This window comes from Heteronotia binoei, chromosome 6 (assembly GCF_032191835.1).
Source record: "Heteronotia binoei isolate CCM8104 ecotype False Entrance Well chromosome 6, APGP_CSIRO_Hbin_v1, whole genome shotgun sequence".
Lineage (NCBI taxonomy): Eukaryota > Metazoa > Chordata > Lepidosauria > Squamata > Gekkonidae > Heteronotia > Heteronotia binoei.
Genome location: NC_083228.1, coordinates 98,372,071 through 98,388,467, shown reverse-complemented (window position 1 = coordinate 98,388,467; position 16,397 = coordinate 98,372,071). Strand labels below are relative to the sequence as shown.

At 45.4% G+C, this 16,397-nt stretch overlaps 1 protein-coding gene across 1 annotated transcript in view; it reads left to right on the top strand.

Annotated features, from left to right (window-relative positions):
- The first annotated feature begins 1,833 nt into the window (after positions 1-1,833).
- Positions 1,834-16,397, top strand: part of PAX3 (paired box 3) — a 174,270-nt gene continuing 159,706 nt past the window's right edge. Inside the window, exons 1-4 of the mRNA XM_060242184.1 lie at positions 1,834-1,958; positions 4,173-4,408; positions 6,922-7,051; positions 8,958-9,092. Of these exons, the coding sequence (XP_060098167.1) occupies positions 1,874-1,958; positions 4,173-4,408; positions 6,922-7,051; positions 8,958-9,092 (586 nt within the window). The 5' untranslated portion in view covers positions 1,834-1,873. The remainder of the gene's footprint in view (positions 1,959-4,172; positions 4,409-6,921; positions 7,052-8,957; positions 9,093-16,397) is intronic.

The window sequence follows — 16,397 nt, the reverse complement described above, 5'->3', positions numbered from 1 at the left end:
CTATAACCGAGATTCTCAAAACGGTTTTCGGTTCTAGGACAGAAAATGATAAGCAACTTCTTTCCCCCCTTTCTTTTCTTGTGATTTTTTTCTTAAAAAAATTCAAATATATCAGAAAGTTGGGCGGGGGGTGGTGGACCTTAAGCTTAAAACTCATTGTTTCCTCTGTTTCAAAGGAGGGGGGGGGGACCTGAACGATTCTCATCCTTTTGATTGATTAAGGTCTTGAATAACTTGAGGCTCAAGAGTGACAGTCGCTGAATAGACTATTGCAAATAAAGAGCACTGTGGAAAGCCGGCCTGGCACTTCAGAGTGTAAAGGGGGCGAGTTTGCTGGCACTTACCAAGTTATAAATAAAGGGACATGCACAATGGTACCTTCTTTAAAGACAGACACTCTTTACAACACTCCTGGCGTCATATCCTGCTGTGGTCACTTTAGCTCCTAGTCAGTCTTTTTTTTTTTTAGAAACTCAACTTCTTTTATTTTGGTTTTCTCCCCCAGCACTTTAGTTTGAATGCTACAATAAATTCCTGGGAACAGCCGCCTCTTAGCAAGATCCACTTGAAGGCACGGCAGACAGACACACAGAGGAGCGTGCGCGGCTCTTATCTGTGCGCCTCCCGACGCTCTCCCTTCCGCGCGTGCAGAGCAGCTCTTGCTTGGCTTGGAGAGCGCGGATGGCCGTGGGGAGAGCGCGGTTCGCCTTTCACGGCAGATCATCTGAGGAGGGAGCGACCCAAGGCTTTCCCCTCCTCCCAGTGCCGTCGCAGCTTTGGAAAAGTTTCCAAACGGGGAAGGGTGGGGGAGGGAGGAGGAGGGGAGCAGCGAGGTTTGCTGGGTGCCAGACACGCACCCAGGGGGAAGCTTGTCTGGAGGGAGGAAGACAAAAGAGCGTCTCGAGAGGAGCGCTGGAGTTTCTCTTTAATTTCCAGCACTTCCAGCTGCACGTTTACAACCTCCCAGCAAAGGGGCGGGGGGGGGGGCAGAGAAAGGCGCTGACTTCCAGCAAGGCAAGAGGCTGGCCACTTCCTCATTGTCCTGTCCTCCTCCCCTGTGGCATTGTGCCAGGAGAGGTTGTAAAAAAGAATGCCCCGTCCGCCCGCCGCCCCCGCCCGCGCCCTCCAGCCGCTCTCCTCTCCCCTGCCCTGCTCCTCCCGCGTCTCCCCCTGTCCGGCCATTCTCTGAAAGAAAAGACACTTCATCAAGGCAAGGAGGCGAGGCGAAGCCCGGGTCACACTCCTCCACCGGAGCCCTCGATTGTCAGGATGAGAAGAGAAAGTTGGCGCCTCCGTCCAATCAGCGCCTGTCTTCTCCAGACGGGACAGTCTCCCGCTGGCCAATCGCGGCGCAGGGATCCCAAGAAAGCTTGGGGTGAAAGAACTAATAAATACTCCGGAGCCGAGTCCCCTTTCACTCGCGATCAACAACAGGAAGGAATCCTTGCCTGCCACTCAAGGCCAGTCCCTATCAAAGTGAGCTCATCCCGCCAGAGGGGCCAGCTAGCGCGCGGCTCTCCGGCCAGCTGCTTCCGCGGCGGCGGCGGCCGCAGGTCCCTCTGCTTCGCCAGGCAAAACTTCTCTTCCTTTTCTCTCTCTCCCAACCCCAATCTCCGGCAGCCCCTCTCTCTCCCTCTGTCACCTCTCTGCTGGGAGAGAGCGAATTGTACTGACAAACAGAAAGGACAAACGATCTTCCCTCCCCCTTCCTAGACTTTCCCCCTCCCCCCACTTTTGGCTACACCGATTTTGGCGGCTGTTAGAACTTTCCTCCTTATTTTGTGCGGATCTCTTAGCGGAGTTTTATCTTGTCCCCTCTGCGCCCCCCGCGCTCCGCAGTCTCTGGATATAATAAGGTTAAGCTGCGTCCAAAATGACAACTCTGGCTGGAGCTGTACCAAGGATGATGCGACCAGCTCCCGGGCAGAATTATCCCCGCAGCGGGTTCCCACTAGAAGGTAAGGCCGTCGAGCGAGAGAGCGGAGAAGGGGATTCTGGATTTGCGCGAGGCCAAAGTGTGTGTGTGTGGGGGCCCTTGTGACAGTGGAGCTGGGGGAAGAAGTTGGAGGAAATGCATGCCTGTGGGGGGAAAGTAGTGAATAAGAACTTCAGAAGACTGAAAGGTTTGGCGGGTAATCTGACTCGCAGGCAGGTGCCACTGAAATTAACGGGGTTTATTTCCATGTAAATCCGATTAGGTTAGGACTAGAGGTGGGAAAACAGCACAGAGCAGTACCCTAAAGGTCCCTCACCTCAATAGCAGCATCTACAACGGAGAGATACTCGTTTTTGTTACCTTTTTGGAAATAAAAATTTCCGGGATCCAATGACATGAAGGCAGGTCATCCGTTCTCGTCAATTGGCTCCATTCTTTCCCAAGTCAGTTTCACTGTGGTGGAGTTAGTCTCGGCGTCTACTTGGGCCAGGATATCCTCGCAGATGAATGTATCAGGGTCCCCGACTGCAAATTTTAGTCCATGGATGACTCCAAGAAATCCAAACCCGTGGCAACTACCCTTGGTTTAAGGACCAATGAAAAAGAAGGACCTACTTTTGGTCGTTATTTTGCCTTCTTTGCGGACAGGAGCTGTTGGGACACCTACTGTCAGCCCCATAAAACAGGCACTCCTGGTGCTACTTTGCTGTTACTTTTACTCCAAAAGGAAAAACGAGAGCTTTACAGTCATGTTGAATAACTTCCTTGAAATCGCTTGTCCTTGCCACGCAAACCCTGCCTGTTGCCAAGCTTTCCGTCCTTTCCCACGCAACACCACAATTTGTCCGAAGCCTGCAGGTGATAACTCCTAACAAAACCAGTCAGGATTCGTGAGGACCTTGGCCATGTGAAGTAACCCTGCTGGTCGACTCCCTGAACCTTCCAGAGAAAACTGCGGTTTCTCTTTTCCCACCACCCCCATTTAAAACAAAAGCATTTGATCGAAGTAGGAGAACATCCCTGTCCCTACTTGGAAGGGATAGAAAAGAAAGCAGGTGAAACTTGCAAGGCAGCCTCTCACCAAGCCTGGGTGGGGAAACTTTATGCAGGACAAAACAACGTGAGAACAAGACTGTAGAAATTGATTTAGAATAGGATGGATGGTTGGCAGACATCGACAGAAATATGGTGGGGGAAGGAGCGAAACGAACTAGCAAACCAAAATATATGCTGCTAAATTCAGATCCCGGTTTTCCATCTAAACCCAGATGTTCCCAATAACACAACCATATGACATTTTATAAAGTCTTCATGGTACGATTTTCCCTTCCCTGCGCAGGCTATACATTACAGCCCGTCCTAGTGCACTACGCACAGTAAAGTTTTCTCTGGTTTTAAATTATCTATTTAAACGTATATAGATAGGCATTGTCCAGTAAAAGTCATTTCACAGATGCCAGCGAGCCCCCTTCTTCTCCGAATACTACAAAGCAAAGCCAATTACTGGGAGGGGGGAGGAACCTCATTTTTTTCACTTTCCCAAACCTTTCCCCTTTTAAAACATAAGAGTCTCTCTCCCACAGGCATTTCAGGAGGGACACTATAGCCCTGTTAAGTAGAATGCCTGTTTTCCTTTTGTGGGGAGAAGGAGTAATTAATAAGAGGAATCAATTTATAGTGGGCAACCAGCCCCAGATGTCAACTTTGGCATGTGTGTAGAAGTTTGAAACTCTGTCTAAATGGAGAAATTGATTAGACAGACACCCGCTTGTCATTGGAATAAGCCTCCATTGACGGGAATGAGTTTCTTCACACTGTAAGAGTAAGATCGCATAGGTCCACTCTACAGATCCAAAATAAACACTACTTATTGGTTTAGTCACTTCTTCGATTAAAACTGTTTACAATTCTCACTTCGCTCAGATCTATTTCTTGAAAAGAAAGCCACACTTTTATCACTCCTTATCTACTGGCCTTGAGTAGGAGGACCGAGAGGGTGAAGAGTGTTGTATTAACACGGGTTAATTGCTTCCTGTCTTGAACATAAGCGCTGAAAGCTCCAAGGAAAAGCGTTCAGGGAGGATTCCCACCAACCGTGTCGGGGCCAGAGCTGGAGCCGGTGGGAATAGGAGTGCCTCTGTGGGCGTTGTGTGAATCGGCTCTCTGGGTTCTCGGTTTTGGGCAAGCTGCCTGGCCCGCTCCGAATCGGCCTTTTCTCCTTCCTTTTGTCTTCCAGTGTCGACTCCCTTGGGCCAGGGCCGAGTCAATCAGCTCGGAGGCGTTTTTATCAACGGCAGGCCTTTGCCCAACCACATCCGCCACAAGATCGTGGAGATGGCCCACCACGGCATCAGACCATGTGTCATCTCACGCCAGCTGCGAGTGTCACACGGCTGCGTCTCCAAGATCCTCTGCCGGTACCAAGAGACCGGCTCCATCCGGCCCGGGGCCATCGGGGGCAGCAAACCCAAGGTGAGGAACAGGCGTTGCAGCAGCCTCGGATCCCAGGGAGGGAAGGCCGTGGCCAAAAGGAAGCACAGCTAAAAGGAGGGACCGGAAAGTGGACAAACTCCCCGCGCAAGTCTGTGGACACTTCGGAGGTTCTAACCTGGGGCCGTGGTTGTGAGGAGGAAGGGGAGCGGAGTGGGTGGGTGTCTGAATTACCTCATCCAGGGTACGGAACGGCCAGGGCCCACCTGTGTGTGCCTTGCCAGAACAACAGGCCTGGTGGGAGAGCAGGAGAGTGCGGGAGCAACAGGCGCAGGTTCCCCGCCAAAGAAGAAGCAGGTCTCCCCTTGCCGCCCTTTTTGGATCTTTCTTTCTTTCTTTCTTTCTTTCTTTCTTTCTTTCTTTCTTTCTTTCTTTCTTTCTTTCTTTCTTTCTTTCTTTCTTTCTTTCTTTCTTTCTTTCTTTCTTTCTTTCTTTCTTTCTTTCTTTCTTTCTTTCTTTCTTTCTTTCTTTCTTTCTTTCTTTCTTTCTTTCTTTCTTTCTTTCTTTCTTTCTTTCTTTCTTTCGTTTCTACGTCATTCCTGGCCATTGGCTTCCTGTTAGTAGGCTTGGCTCTGCCATGTAGTTGCCATCGGGGCGGGAGTGAGGGGAGAGGACAGCGATTGCGCCCTGGCACATGTGATAGATAAGATACATGTCTCAGGATGGGGTGTTCTCATTTACGTCTGCAAACAGAAAGGACAGAGTGCAGGAGAAAATGTTACTTCTAGAGGTGAATTCCTCTCCTTTGTAGAGGCAAGACAAGGGTGATCTGTGCAGATCACCCCGGTTCCGCTTGCTCCCCTTCTCCCCATCTCATCCTGGGGTTTGCGGCGCTCCCCCCAAATGCTCCCCCCCCTCTCGTGTGTAGACCTCCCTCAACGTGAGGCCTGGGGAGGTGGGAGTTCGGGAAATTAAACTCCAGGCTGCACAGCGGCGTGCCAAGCTTTGGGATGATGTTGGCGGGATCCCCGGGAGCTGGCGGGAGGGGGAGGCAGTGTTTGCTTTTGGCCCAGAACCAGTTCAGAGCAGCCCTCCTGAAAGGGGTGATGGTGCCGTCGCCGGGCCTTCCGGGTGACTGATGAAGCCAGCTGGACTCACCCAAGCAGCCGGCCTGTTTTCAAGGTGCTCCTGGACTGCCGTTTTCTTTAGGTGTTCTGAAAGAAATCTGAAGTTGACCAGGTCGGGTTTCCAAATAGCATTTTCGGAATAATTGCGTCAATGTGCGATAAACAGGGCATCGCGCTTGTACTGGTTTAACTTGGCTCCGGAAATGAGCTCGGGTGCCTGCGGCGCGGCCCTGACAAGGACGCCCCACGGAACTGACCTCCCTTAAGAGCGTGAGGGCTGAGCGGCTTAGGAGCCACCTCGCTCTCTCCCCTGCCTGAACAGGCCGAGCTTTCCCATGCAACAGATGGAAAGCAAAGTTGTGATAAAGGTTCTACTTCCAAGGCAATGTGCGAATCGGCTGCGCATCCACACGAAGCATTTCCCCTGTCCTGTGACACAGAATTCCCCACACAGTTTATGTACAGATTTTTTTTTTTTTTAAATGCAAAACAGATACTGAGGCCTAGGGTCATGTCCCTCTGATGCAGTTTTCTACCAAAAAGTTAATTCTCCAGCTTGGAATATTCTGAATTTCGATTCTCTTCTCTTTCTTTCTCTCAGCCTTTTAACATTATTGCTAAAGGTAAAGAACTAAGCAGACTTCAGAAGGGCAATATAAGACATGGAAAATCACACGTCTGTGTGTGCTTGTGTGTGCTGTATGTTTTCTATAGATGCTTCAAATAAAAAGGCACAATATTAATTTTTAAAGAGGTTTAAGTGCAGCGTTAGCGGAATGCCCCGGAGTCTTCCCTGAGCCAAATAGCCCCCCCCCCCCCCCCGGTCTCCCTGGAATATCAGAGGAGGCGCCTCGGCGCTGTTGCTCTTCTTCGGCAGTTTCGACGCTGGCTGCTGCTGGACTCAAGTTTCAATGAACTTTTTGGCATTTTGAATGACGTTTTGTTGTCTCTTTAAAGGGATGCGTTGGGGTTTTTCTAAACCATCGATCCCCTCCCCCCATTAAAAACAAACGGAACTCTCTAACATTGCTTGGGAGAAAGTCCTATTGGGTATAATGGAATGTGTTGCCAAAGTTGGGGCTTCGGGACAGGGCTACCGGATTCTTTTCCTCTGAGCCTATTTTCTGCTACCCTTTTCTATTGCGGGCCCCGATCCTTCATTTTTATAGGGAGTGAGGCCACTTTGAACGTCCGGTCCTGGGCTGTTTAGCCGTCAAATTGCCACTCCGGGGTCTACTTGGAAAGGTGAAGAGCTGAGGAGTGGTCGTGAAGCGAGGCTGGATTTTTTAATCTTAACTTTTAAATCACTGCTTATACAACTCTTGCAGATTCGACCAGTTTTCAATTGTATGTTCTTTTCTCTCTCTCTTTATTTCTTGACAACGTGGGCAAACTTTTTGTTTCTTTTTTGGCTCGTTTGCATTAAAGCAGGTGACGACGCCGGATGTCGAGAAGAAGATCGAGGAGTACAAGCGCGAGAACGCGGGCATGTTCAGCTGGGAGATCCGGGACAAGCTGCTGAAGGACGGCGTGTGCGATCGGAACACCGTGCCCTCAGGTAAATAAGCCCAGGCCGCCCCGGGGGTTGCGCAGCTGTCCGGAGCGGAGACCTGGCTTGACTTCCACCGCTCCAGCGCCTTCGTTCGCCTTAGAGGGAGAGAAACGGCTTCAAAAACTATGGGGCACCTGGGCCGATTCTTTGGCAATCCTGCAAAACTCGAGCCTAGCCCGACACTCGATTGACTCCTTCTCTTGAGATCAGTCGGAGAGGTCCTCCCGAGCCATGCGCCGAGCCTAAGCGGGTTTACTCGCGAGTCAGCCCGGCAGAATTTAGTGGGACTTGTTTCCAAATCAGCTTGCTAAACCCCCCCCCCCCCCCCAAACCCCGCAGAACGCGAGTGCTCTCCGGAAGGTCTTTTCCGTCTCGGGAGCACTTTTCCTTTGCAAGCCAAGGGCCTGGCCCGGGGACTCGGCCGGCCTGCGGGACGGTCCTTCTGCGTTTCATCTGCTGCAGCCCCCTTCGGAGACATCAAACGGCGCTGCTCGGAGCCTGCGAGCTTTTAAGGTCCCGGCTTGGGGCCTTCTGCGTGTAAGAGGCGCTTTATCTTATAGGCACGAGATGAAAGGGACGCGGGACAGGGCTCGCCTGGCGTCGGGGGAAGCGCGCGCGGATTCTTTTATGGAGGTTTCCCCGGCGCTGCGTTGTAAAAGCAGCAAGAAGACAAGTGACCATCGCGGCTTGCCATTTCCCCCGACTTCATAAATCCGGATGATCCGATTAATCACCATTTAAGCAGATGTATATAGCATGCGGGGTGGGGAGCTGGGAAGGTTTGTTTTTAATTAAAATCCGACGGCATCGCTTTCTCTGTCCTCTCTCTCTCTCTGTCTCTCTCTCTTTTGCTCTTGAGAAGGCTTTCCGGAGACAGGATTGTTTAGCAGGGGGGAATCTGGAAAATATAAGTCCTTAACACAAATTGGCACAATTTATAAAGAAATAAGGACCCCCGTACGATGGAAATGGAAAGAGCTTTTGCATACATGCAATCCTTTCTTCTGGTTTTCCACGGGGCTCATTCTTGCTTGCTTGCTTCATTTTTAAAATGGTCCATGGCTTGTAGGGAGAGTATTCGCAGTCTATCCCACTCATAAACTTTACTTTTGACGGCCTTTACTTTAGATGTGAGGGCAATCTTCTCAGATAATGGAGGGGTGGAAAATAGCACGTGGGGGGGTGGGGATGGAGCATTGTCAGCATTGTCTTACAGAACGTCGATTCTGGAAAGGAATCCTTAGGTGATTCCAATGCAATATATCTGCACGATGGCGCGCGGGTTAGACCGCAGCATTCCAGGCAAGTTTCCTTAGCATAGTTAAGGGAAGGTTTCAACAGTTTGATCCTCCATCGGTCTTGGTAGGTCTACGTTTTCGATAGATCCAGGCTTTCGATGTAAGTTGGGGCAGGCTCCAAACTTGTATAAGCACCTAAAAGTAAATCCTACTCTGACCTATGGGAATGAAATCCGATTGGGTGCTCTTACATCCCCCTCCTCCACATACTCTGAACTGCGGCTAAGAATCAGTGATCTGAACATACGGACTCAATGGAACTTACTGCTAAGTTTGTGTGCCAGTAAATAATTATGTTTAGGAAGATTGCACCGATTTTGTTTGAAATGAGAACTTTGGTCTCACCAGCTTAGAGATTCTGATTTTCTGACCACCAGTACATTCATTACCGTTCACTTCACAGACTTCGGCCCAAGGGATGATTTTCTTTTCTTTTTAAAAGCCAACCAGTCACTTTACTCAGACCAGGGGGAAGCACAAGGAATCAGACTCGAGTTTTCTAGGAACAAACCCAACCCTGGTTTTAGTGAATCTCACCAGAGCTCCCTCCTCTCCTCTCAGGTTCTTTTCACCTTCTGTTTCACGTCTGTTTTGCCTTTTTTCTCTTTCCATAGTGAGCTCCATCAGTCGTATTTTGAGAAGCAAATTTGGGAAAGGAGAAGAAGAAGAAGCAGAACTGGAGAGGAAGGAAGTGGAAGAGAGCGAGAAGAAGGCCAAGCACAGCATTGACGGCATCCTCAGCGAGAGAGGTAAGGCCCGCAGATCTCCCCTTAGGCGGAGTGAAGTGGCTGAGATGATTTCTGTTCATTAAAAACAAACAAACCAGGCGAGGGTGTATACCGGTATCAGAGGCTGATCTGAGCTGCCAACCGGTCTTCCTAACTAGATTTCTGCAGGAGCTTTATGGAATTCAGCGACAGCACCTAGAGAGGGCGTCTAATGCGTTTTACACCCGGATTTTTGCTATTCTTACACAGTAAAAATCGGATGTAAAACGCATTAGTGTAGTGTGAATTCCAGACTACCGTCCCATTTCTATTTTGCCACTTGGCTCTGAATAGGGAAAAGGCAAGGCTATCCAATATAAGGAACCTACTTGCGTGGGGAAAGCCCCACTGAAATCAACGGAATTTACTTTCAGGTTGGAAAGTATTCTGACCCCTAGGGCCAATAATGTTATTTAAGGGGCAGTCCCAGACAGGTCTACTCAGAAATAAGTCTTACTTTATTTAGTGGGGCCTACTCCCAGGAAAGTGCTCTTAGGGAGTGCTCACTGCCTTGCCTTCCTTGAAAGATGGCAACCCTAGCCATCGGCAGATCTGGTTAAATTGCAGCATTTCCTTTTTCAAAAGTCAGGTTGCCATTTCAGAGCTGGGGACAGTGACTACTATACAAAGCACTTTAAAGTCCCATGGAAATTGGCAATAAGATCTCATCGGTTTCAGGGGCTTTTGCTCCACTCAGTATGTTCAGGATTTCAGGCTGCAATTCTAAAACGCTTAGTTTTTTTTTTTTTTTTTAAAAAGCCTCACTGCATAATGTGGGACTGAGTAGATAGGCTGGGCTACAAATTGTAAGACTTCTGCTTAGAAGAAGTAAATTTCCATATTGTATCGCGTCCTCGTCTTCAACAGAATTACTTGGAATTGGAAGTAATCCCTTTTGAAATCAGTGAGACACGGAGGACAGTCTTTTCCACATTTACCTGGAAGTAAATTCCATTGAGTCCTATGAGACCAACAAAGAATCGCAGCCATAAATACATGCGACTTGTCAGCACTGGAATCAGTATTTTGAAATTCATGGAACTTATTTATCACGGATGGGCACGGTACTGTGTAAATGAAAAGATATTGTATGTAGGTTTCCTTTAAAATTCCCGGTCTGTTGAGGTTTACATGGGAATAAGGAATCCCAACGAATCCCAGGCATTTTATTTCGAAGTAAGGCCCCTTCGGATCGTGACCGAAACTTGGGTTCTTTCAACATAGTTCTGTGGCAGTAAATCAAGTCAACTGACCGTCGTGGGGTTTACTTCCGGGGAAACATGGGTAGGCTTAGACTGCAATGCGAAGTCCCACAGTACGTGCATCGACGGCTGTGGCCAGTCTGAGCAGCAGGTCGCCTAGAAAAGCGGCTGCCAGTCTGAGTAGACCAGACTGACTTTGATGGACTCAGGGTCTGATTCAGTATGAGGCAGCTTCATAGACTGAGGAAGGAGGGACGGCGGTGTTGGGAGGGCGGACTTGAGAATCGGTGCTGGTCCACTCTGAGCTCTGCAGACTTGATAAAGCGGGCTTTAGAGCTGCAGTTTCAAGATGGATGTTGTGGTCGGCGGGTGAAAAAGGTGGAAACAAGCCCCCCCCCCCCCCAATTTCTGCCTTCCAAAGCTCACAATATTCAATTGGCCTCCTCTGTGGAGAGTTCGCGATCTGTGGAAAGAGGCTCGCAATGGGGGCAAAAAAGGAAGGCTGTTGTCTGAAGTCGTCGTGAAAAGCGGGTTGCTCAATCGTGTGGCCAGAGCTGTTCAGCCCCATCCCTTCTGTGTCCTGAAATCGAGCAGTATTTTGGGTTAGTCAAGCTGAAGTCATTAAAGAAAAAGAGGCAAAGGGGGAGGAGAAAGGGGGTGGTGGTATGAGAAGATCCTTGAGAGAAGGTCGCGATCCTGCCTCTTTCCCCCAAGGGCTTCAAGTCATAGGAAAGATTTCCCTCTCTAACAGGGGAAGTAGGCTAGTGCCCTGGTGAGGAAGGCGGATTTTGGCTAGATGTGCATCCCATTGGTTTCAGTGGAGCTCCTACGTAAATGTGTTTAGTTGCTGTAGTGCTAAAGTGCCCCTGTAGTTAAGATTAAGAAAGATTACGTATATACGTGTACAAATCTGGTTCTAGTTTAAAAGTCCATTGTGATCACTGGTTTTCTGCCTTGTTCCTTTTGTTCTCACAAGAACTAATAGTAGAAGCAAAAATAATAATAATCATTTTTTAAACAAGAAAAAACCTAATTAGACAAGAAATATAAAAAACAGCTTAAGAAATAGGTCTCAATGCACAAATCCTGTGTGAATGTTCTTCGAAGGAAGTCCCATTTCACTGAGATTTGATCACTGTTAAGTATGCGCAATACTTGCATGATGTGTGGAAACTAGGACAGTACGCATGCCACTTGGAGTCTCATTGAAGTCAGTGGGATGTACCTCTCATGCATTCCAGAGAGTCATGCAGATTTGTGTTGATTTCTAGTGGATTTGATTAGTAGTTCAACTTGCATTTTCCACCTAAATGGAGGAAGGAAACCTAATCCAGTTCTCTACAGGTTTCTGCCTGTTGCTAGTGGTTATAACTAGTTTTTCAAGACCTTGTCGCTTGGGTAAGCAGGCAGGCTGTTGCCAATGCTGGCTGACTTTGTTGTTTGAGGTTCCTCTCACACTCCTCCTCCAAAGCTGGCCCTGCACATCCACCATAGGCTCTGGAGAGCAGGAGACAAAAGTACCAAATGAGCTGGTCAAACATTTGTACAACTTTTCCAGCTTTTACAAAGAAGGCCTTCTATACACAATCTACACTTGGAGATGAACTTGGAAAACAAAGAGGGGAGAGTCCATTGAAACTCACACTTTAGCTTTGCCCAGACAAAGGTTCAGCTAGCAGCAGCTTGATGTGGACAAAAGAAGGCAATCTTTTTATAATTCAGGGAGAAAAGAAGAGAAAACAGGCCCCACAAAAGGCCCAGAAAAGACATTATGGTCTTGCAATGAGGGATGAATTATTCAATGAGCCCCAATAGCCAATGCTCTGTGGAGTTTTATGGACTCTCCACCGTGGAAAAAGTAGCTATTTTCACCTACAAAATGTTTCTAGCCTTTCTAGACAGCTAGAGATAACCGACAGCCATTCAGGATAGATAACTGAAACCATTATTTAAAAACTATAGTATCTCTCCGCATTGTCAAAACAAAGGAGATAGAAAGTGCCTAGCTATTGGAGTTAAAGATAGCTGCATCTTTATAGTGTTTAAATGTATTTTTTAAAAAATTGCACACATTTAGAGGCAGGAAAAACACTACCAGATTCATGGATTTTTAAGGTATTTGCATCTAATGTAGATTTCTACTTAATGGGAGCAAGCCTAAAAAATGTCTGCTCAAAAGTAACTTCATGTTATTCAATGGTGCTTACTCTCAGTCAAATGTCCTAAGAATTACAGCCAATATTTTTTACAACAATAAAATACTATATTATAGAAAATGAATGGGCTAAAGAAGAATATTTAATGACCAATACATTTTCAAAAAATGCAACTAGTTTTAAAGTTTATCCCGATGTTAAATGGAAATTATTGAGGTTATGTTGGTTTACTCTTACGGCATCTGAAATCTGAACACATGTATCTGAAAATAAATTCTGTTGATTTGAATGGAATTGAATTTTGGTTTGTAATCTTTTGGTGTTAGTTGTCTTTCTTTCTTTCTTTCTTTCTTTCTTTCTTTCTTTCTTTCTTTCTTTCTTTCTTTCTTTCTTTCTTTCTTTCTTTCTTTCTTTCTTTCTTTCTTTCTTTCTTTCTCTGTGGCATTTCATGTTTTAATATTTGCCTCCAAGTTACATTTTTTTTTGTTATGAGTTTAAACTATATGTTCAAAGAGTTTAATTATACCTACAATGGGGTTAATTGAGATAAAGCCTGCTATTTCTTTGTGAACATCAGATGCTATGATATATGATACTATACGTACTATGAGAACATCAGATAATGAGTTTCCATTCATTCAGAACAAAATCTTAAACTCATGTTCTCCAGAGTATAATTTTGTTGACTTTCGCTTAACATGTTATATTAACTCTAGTACTGATAAAAGCTACAAGTGTCAGTGAGATAAATGAAAGATCAACAATGTCCTAATTTTTTTAAAGGAAGTGTATCAGTAGAAGGGAATTTATTTTTGCTGTGTTTAATAATAATAGCTACTTATGATTCTGAATATTAAAAAGACACATTATGAGTGGTTTTATACTGAGAATGTCATGTGCCCATCCTCTCTTTAGGACATTAGCAGCAAAATGTATGCATGTTTACTTGGAAGTAAGTACTGGAGTTCAGTGAGATTCTCAAGAAAATGTGCATTGACTTTCAGTTTCCGCTTTCTTTCAGATGTCTTTAAATGAAGATTATATCCATTGGTAGGGAATGTTGTAACTTCTCATTTATCCAATGTTAGTAATATGAACAGCACAGGGTTTTTTTGGGGTGGGGTACAGTGACCTCTTGAATAATGCTGGTCACCCAATTTTCAGTAAGACGTGGCTTTCTGTAATTCCAGATATTTGTAAATAGTACTTTTTGGAATGAAATCAGTTTTGAGTGAGTTTTGAGAATCTTCTGAATATAATGGGTGGATAAATCTTTCATATTAATATTTGGAGTTAGAGATGTACCCATCTATGGGATAAATTAAATTTAAAACAGGGATGAAAAATTACATGCTTTTTCTCAAATCAGAATGGTATACTGATACTATAAAATGATGGTTGATTGAAACATTTTGCTTGTACAGTGTACTTATTCATTGCCACTTACTTAAGTATCTCTTTAAGAAGATATTAATTAAAGTAACCAATTAAAGATCTGATAGTGATATCAAAATTTTGACTGGTGAGGGAAGATTAAATAGAGATTTTTGCCCCCTTTCTGAGGGACTGACATTTTTTAGTGGCCAAAATACCTTGTTTACTTCATATGTGGGAAATCCATTTTCAAGTCCCTGACTTGTCTACAGTGGCAGGTCACTGATGTTAAATCTGACAGGACTGTGATATAGGAAAAAATGAAATCCACCACAGATTAAGGGCATAATGCCCAAACGATGAAGTATTTCACAATGTAAGAATTTGGATAACCCAGTCAAATAAGGCCCTAGATTTTATGATTATCAATCCTTCTGGGCATGGAACAGGGTCACTGGGGGGTAAGGGGGTGACATAGCAGTGAATTTTCTGCATTGTGCAGGAGTTGGACTAGATGACCCTGGAGATCCATTCCAACTCTATGATTCTAAGCCTTCCTGCTTATTTTCTTAGTAATGACATGTCAGAATAAAGTCTCTTTTTCCACATATTTACAGTGACCCAATTATTTACTTCCATGAATAAAAGATAAGAAAGTAAGACTGAAATATAATAACATTCAGGGGAGAACACCCCCAACTTACAGCGAACAGAGTTTTCCTTGTAAATTCCTTGTAAATGTTTCCCGCACCTCAGGCTAGCTTGTCTGCCTCACATTTCAGTCCTGAGTGATTTCAAAGAAAAGACTCATTCACCTGTACATCAGTAAAAAATGTATCACAAGACAAAATATGTGTTTAAGTGAAAGCATACACAAATTGCAACATATTGATTGGTATGGACTGGTGTATCTATATAAAAGTTGCATGTATAACCTTTAATCCAGATTCAAGATGATTTATAAGAAATCTTAAACATATTTAAGTGGAAATATGTTCCACTAGTTTGATCACAACCAATACTTTTATTTGCTGGAGCTCAAATTAAAAATAGGATTTGTGATCTGGCAACTTGACAGGGATTTGGCAGCTATTCAGCCTTTCAAAGTCACTCTATGGTGTAATTATTTTAAACATTCCCCTAAACTTGAGTCACATTTTTAAAAAGACTGTTTCCTATGAATCATAGAGAAGTTTGGTACTCAGAGACTTCATGCCATTTCATCTATGTACTTAGAAGCACCTCTCATCAGAGTGCATACTTTGTGTTTTTGGGACCCTGTTGCTGAAAATCTACCCATTACTTTTTCAGAATGTTTTTATTTTGTCTCCAAAACAATGTTGTCTGATATTCTTAGCAGAACTGCTTTTTGGAGTCTATTCCATAAATATATTCATTCCTACCTAGGACAGTTGCAATGTTTTCTGTGGCAGCAGCTGAATTTAGGCTTCAGTTTGTTCGAATGGATATTATTGATTGTGAACGTTATGCCAGGACATCTTTATTAATTATCAAAACTGGTCAGTTTGTCTTCTAGTTTCTACCATGATCTTTTAGATTGATAAATGACTTCTTGGTTCACCTAGGACCTTGGTTTAAGGCTGCTGTTGCCACATAGGATTATTATATGGTACATATATACTAACACACCAGTGTGTGTAGAGTCAGGGTGGTGCAGTGTTCAGAGTTTAAAGTGTCAGGCTAGGATGTGGGAAATCTGGGTTCATATCTCTTCTTGTTATGAAGCTTGCTGGGTGACCTTGGGCTAGTCACTTTCTCTCAATCAAAATCTCCCTCACAGTGTAGTTGTGAGTATAAAATAAAGAAAGGGTACCATGTATGTTTTCTGAGTTCTTTAGAGAAAGGGAGGGTGGATTAAAATGTAATAAGGGCCAGGGCCTTTTCAGTCTGGGCCCCTACCTGGTGGAATGAGGTCCCGCTGGAGATCCGAGCCCTGTGGGACTTATCTAAGTTTTGCAGGGCCTGTAAGACAGAGCTCTTCCACCAGGCTTTTAATTGATCCAGCGGATGTCCCCTGAAATCATCACTCCTCCCAGCACCTTATGCTTATGTTATGCTGAACATTACCAGCCTATATGTGACCTATGACTTGTTGCCAATGATGTGGATCATGGTTTTTGTCAATTCTGTAATTATGCGATTATCTATTTTGGATGTAGTTTGTTTGATGTTTTGTAAGGTTTCTTAATGTTGTAAACCGCCCAGAGCCCGCTTGTGGGATAGGGTGGGGTATAAACAAAAAATTAAATTAATATACACACCAGATGTTATGGAGCTGGTGATAAAAGTATAGTTTTGAGCTACATTTTTGAGTCCTCTTCAAGTTTTGCCTGAAGGCGGGCACTGACTAGGCCATTCTTGCCCTAGTTCACCACAGATAGCTTTGCCCCTGCATGTTCTGGAAGTCCAGGGGAAGGAGTGGATAGTTGAATGCCCCAAGTTAGGTGCTTGGCAGTTTTAAGTATCTGCAGTATGAGCCATACATTGTTGCAGCAATACTTGAAATATGGAACCTACTTTGCCCCATACTGCTG